At 54.1% G+C, this 4,404-nt stretch overlaps 1 protein-coding gene across 1 annotated transcript in view; it reads left to right on the forward strand.

Moving 5' to 3' along the window:
* Prx (periaxin) overlaps window positions 1-2,361 on the forward strand; it is a 14,300-nt gene extending 11,939 nt beyond the window's left edge. Inside the window, exon 5 of the mRNA XM_005371593.2 lies at window positions 4-2,361. Within this exon, the coding sequence (XP_005371650.1) occupies window positions 4-2,286 (2,283 nt within the window). The 3' untranslated portion in view covers window positions 2,287-2,361. The remainder of the gene's footprint in view (window positions 1-3) is intronic.
* Window positions 2,362-4,404: the final 2,043 nt, after the last annotated feature.

Raw genomic sequence — 4,404 nt, forward strand, 5'->3', positions numbered from 1 at the left:
CAGCTGCCCAAAGTGTCGGAGATGAAGCTTCCTAAGATGCCCGAGGTGGCCGTGCCCGACGTTCGGCTCCCGGAAGTTCAGCTGCCCAAAGTGTCAGAGATCAAAGTGCCTGACGTGAAACTTTCTGAAATGAAGCTTCCAGAAATAAAACTGCCCAAAGTGCCCGAGATGGCAGTGCCCGACGTCCACCTCCCAGAGCTGCAGCTTCCTAAAGTATCAGACATGCGACTGCCTGAAATTCAAGTGCCACAAGTCCCAGAGGTGCATCTTCCTAAGGTGCCAGAGATGAAGTTGTCCACAGTTTCTGAGGTGCAGAGAAAAGCCGTAGGCGTGGAGCAGGCAGAAGGGACTGAATTTAGTTTCAAGTTGCCGAAGGTGACCTTGCCCAAGTTAGGGAAGGTGGGCAAGCCCAGTGAGGCAGGTATTGAGCTTCCAGGTAAACTCATGACACTTCCCTGTCTGCAGCCGGAGGTGGGCAGTGAGGTGACTCGCGTTAGTGTCCCCTCCCTCTCTCTGCCTTCTGTGGAGCTTGACTTGCCTGGGGCCTTGGGCCTGGAAGAACGCGTCCAAGAAGCCCCCTTGGTCAAAGTGGAGAAGCCAGAGGGCCCCAGGGTGGCAGCAGGTGTTGGAGAGGTGGGCTTCCGGGTGCCCTCTGTGGAGATTGTAACGCCACAGTTGCCCACGGCTGAAGTTGAGAAAGAGCAGCTAGAGATGGTAGAATTGAAAGTCAAACCCACTTCCAAGTTCTCGCTGACCAAATTTGGACTTTCGGGACCCAAAGCGGTCAAGGCTGAGGTGGAGGGGCCTGGACGAGCCACCAAGCTGAAGGTCTCCAAGTTTGCCATCTCACTCCCCAAAGCTCGAACTGGGACGGAAGCTGAAGCGAAGGGAGCTGGGGAAGCAGGGATGCTGCCTGCCCTGGACCTGTCCATCCCACAGCTCAGCCTGGATGCTCATCTGCCCTCAGGCAAAGCGGAGGTAGCAGGGGTTGAGAGCAAGCCCAAGGGGCCCAGGTTTGCACTGCCCAAGTTTGGGGTGAAGGGCCGGGACTCGGAAGCTGAAGTACTAGTGGCAGGGGAAGCTGAGCTTGAGGGAAAAGGCTGGGGCTGGGATGGGAAGGTGAAGATGCCAAAGCTTAAGATGCCCTCTTTTGGACTGTCCCGAGGGAAGGAAGTAGAAGTTGAGGATGGATGTGTTAGCCCTAGCGAAAAACTGGAGGCCATAGCTGGTCAGCTTAAGATTCCTGAGGTAGAACTGGTCACACCAGGAACTCAGGAGGTAGAAGCTGGCACCAGTGGAGTGAAGCCATCAGGTCCGAAGGTGTCCACCACTGGGCAGGCGGTGGCAGAGGGCCAAGAGGGAGTGCTAAGGGTGCCCACCCTGGGCATCTCACTGCCCCAGGTAGAACTGACCAGCTTTCGCGAGGCAGGAACTGAAATTGCAGCTTCATCTGCAGAGGGCACAGCAGGCTCTAGGGTCCAGGTGCCCCAGGTGATGCTGGATCTGCCTGGAACCCAGGTGGCAGAGGGTGATCTCTTAGTAGGTGAGGGCATCTTCAAGATGCCCACAGTCACAGTGCCCCAGCTAGAGCTGGATGTCGGGCTGAGCCATGAAGCCCAGGCTGGTGAAGCAGCCAAGAGTGAGGGTGGCTTGAAGCTGAAGCTGCCCACCCTGGGTGCAGGAGGCAAAGGAGAGGGTACTGAGCACGAGGACCCCAGGGCGCAGCGCACCTTCCAGCTTCCTGATGTGGAACTCACTTCCCCAGTCAGTAGCCATGCTGAGTACCAAGTGGTTGAGGGCGATGGGGATGCTGGACACAAACTCAAGGTTCGGCTGCCCCTGTTTGGTCTGGTGAGGGCTAAGGAAGGAGTGGAAGGCGGAGAAAAGGCCAAGAGTCCAAAGCTCAGGCTGCCCAGAGTGGGCTTCAGCCAAAGTGAGGCGGTCTCTGGAGAAGGCTCTCCAAGCCCTGAGGAGGAGGAAGAGGGCGGTGGGGAAGGAGCTTCTGGTCGCCGGGGTCGGGTCAGGGTCCGATTGCCTCGTGTAGGCTTGGCTTCCCCTTCCAAAGTCTCTAAGGGACAAGAGGGTGAAACAACTTCCAAGTCCCCAGTTGGGGAGAAGTCACCCAAATTCCGCTTTCCCAGGGTGTCCCTAAGCCCCAAGGCCCGGAGTGGGAGTAGGGACCGGGAAGAAGGTGGATTCAGGGTCCGACTGCCCAGTGTGGGGTTTTCAGAAACAGCAGCTCCGGGCTCCACAAGGGTTGAGGGAACCCAGGCTGCTGCCATCTGAAGCCCTGGACAGAGATGGATTCCCCTCTTGCCTTCCCATCCCCCACACCAACTCCCCATTTTGTGTGTGACATTACTAGCACTAATCCTCAGAAGGCTCGGAGATGGGCAACTGACTCAGGCAGGAGCCAGAGGCCTGGGACACCTCATTAGCAGAAGTGCCTGTATATTAAGCCAAGCTATGTGAATAAAATAATTCAAAAGTTGCCATGTGTCCTGGTTCCTGTGTGTGCTCAAGAGTGTGCATGTGTCTCCTTATTTGTGCCCCCCCCCCCGGCTTATGCAATGTTAGTTGAACGGTCCTGGGGGACTCACTGCCCTCAGCAAGTGAACTTTTGTCCATCTTTCCCTTTTCATAAACAGGACTTTATTTTACTTTTGGTGGCTTGGGGATTGACCTTCAGGGCTTTTGTGTATGCTAGCCAAGTATTCAAGCCCAGAACTACAGCTCCAGCTTTTAAAAAAGCACTTTTAGTTTAATCCCGGCACTTGGGAGGTAGAGGCAAGTGGATCTCTGTGAGTTCGAGACCAGCCTGGTCTACAAGAGCTAGTTCCAGGACAGGCTCCAAAGCTACAGAGAAACCCTGTCTCAAAAAAAAAAAATCACTTTTAGTATTTTATCTGTAAGAGGGTTTTCCTTGTATATCATATGCCTGGTGCCTATGGAGGCCGGAAACTCCAGAGATTTGTGAGCCACCACGTGGGTACTAGAAATTGAACCCAGGTCCCCTGGAAGAGCAGCCAATGTTCCCTAACTACTGAACATCTCCCCCCACCCCTTTGACTTGGCCATATTTTTTTTTTTTTTGAAGCAAAGCCTCATATACCAGACTAGTCTCAAACTATGTAGTCAAGGATGAGTCTGCTGCCTGCCTCCATCTCCCAAGAGCTGGGATTGGAGGTCTATGCCACCATGCCTGGTGGGAATTCATGTGGTGCTGGGAATTCAGCTCAGGGCCTCATCCATGCTGGACAAATACTCCACCAAGCGAACTACATCCAACCCCTTAACTTTTAATTTTTAATTTCACTGTTTCCCAAGCTGGCTCGGATCTCCCTTCCGTTGTTTTCACTCATCCTGCCTCAGCCTTCTGAGAAGAGTTGGGGCATAGACTGTGCCACCAAGGCCACTCTGCCAGGCGCCACCCTCCTTTTCCTGTCTGTCTGGTTTGACTGCTCTGTACACTTAGGGCCTCACCCAAGGAGGCGTCTCCTGGTTCCTGTGTTGGAATCAAGGCTTCAGAGCCTCACTCTTAGGATCGGGTCCCAGGGTCCAGAATGCCCAACACTGCTCAGCTCCTGGGGACTGGGGGCCGCCCTTTCCCTTACCTTACACTCACTGGCAGGGATCTAGGGCTCTCTGTGACGAACAACCCTAGTCCAACCCCAAGTCTTTTCTACAGAACTCAATTCTGCCCTACCTGCCTCTCGTGCGTGTGTGCGTGTGCACTCAGACAGACAGACAGACACCCCCACACACATAGAAACATTTCCAGTATAAAAAATGAGGGCAAGGGGCTCTCGCCTACTCCAGCCTTATTTCCCAACTGGTTCCTCATGCAAGAAGCCCTTTGTCCCCACTATACTTGACAGGAATCATCTTCACCTGTGGTGGACTCCCCCCAGCATTTGGGTTTTTAGAACCAGCAATCTTTTTTCTCCTTCCTTCCCTTCCTTTCCCTTCCCCTTCCTTCTTTCCTTTTCTTTCCTTCCTTCCTTCCTTCCCTCCCTCCCTTCCTTCTTTCTTCCTTTCTTTGAGGCAGGGTCTCACTGTGTCTCTCTGGCTGTTCTGGAACTCACTCTGAAGACCAGGCTGGCCTCGAACTCACAGAGATCTGCCTGCCTCTGTCTTGCAAGTGCTGGGATTGAAGGCGTGCACCACCACGCTCAACACCAGCAATCTTTCCTCAGTTTCCCCTGAGTGCTTTTCCCTCTCTCTCCCTTCTCCTGGCTTCTTACCAAAATGTCAAACTTCTTACAGATGAACCGTCTCTCTGCTGACTGCCTTCTCTCCTGCTCTCTGAGCCCTTGGGGCTCCACCTCCTCAGTCCACTCCACTAGTTCCCCAAGCTGCCTCTTCCTGCTCTTCTTCTTTTGGTTTTTCGAGACAGGGTTTCTC

The sequence above is a fragment of the Microtus ochrogaster genome, unplaced genomic scaffold, assembly GCF_000317375.1.
Source record: "Microtus ochrogaster isolate Prairie Vole_2 unplaced genomic scaffold, MicOch1.0 UNK115, whole genome shotgun sequence".
In the NCBI taxonomy this organism is placed as follows: Eukaryota; Metazoa; Chordata; class Mammalia; order Rodentia; family Cricetidae; genus Microtus; species Microtus ochrogaster.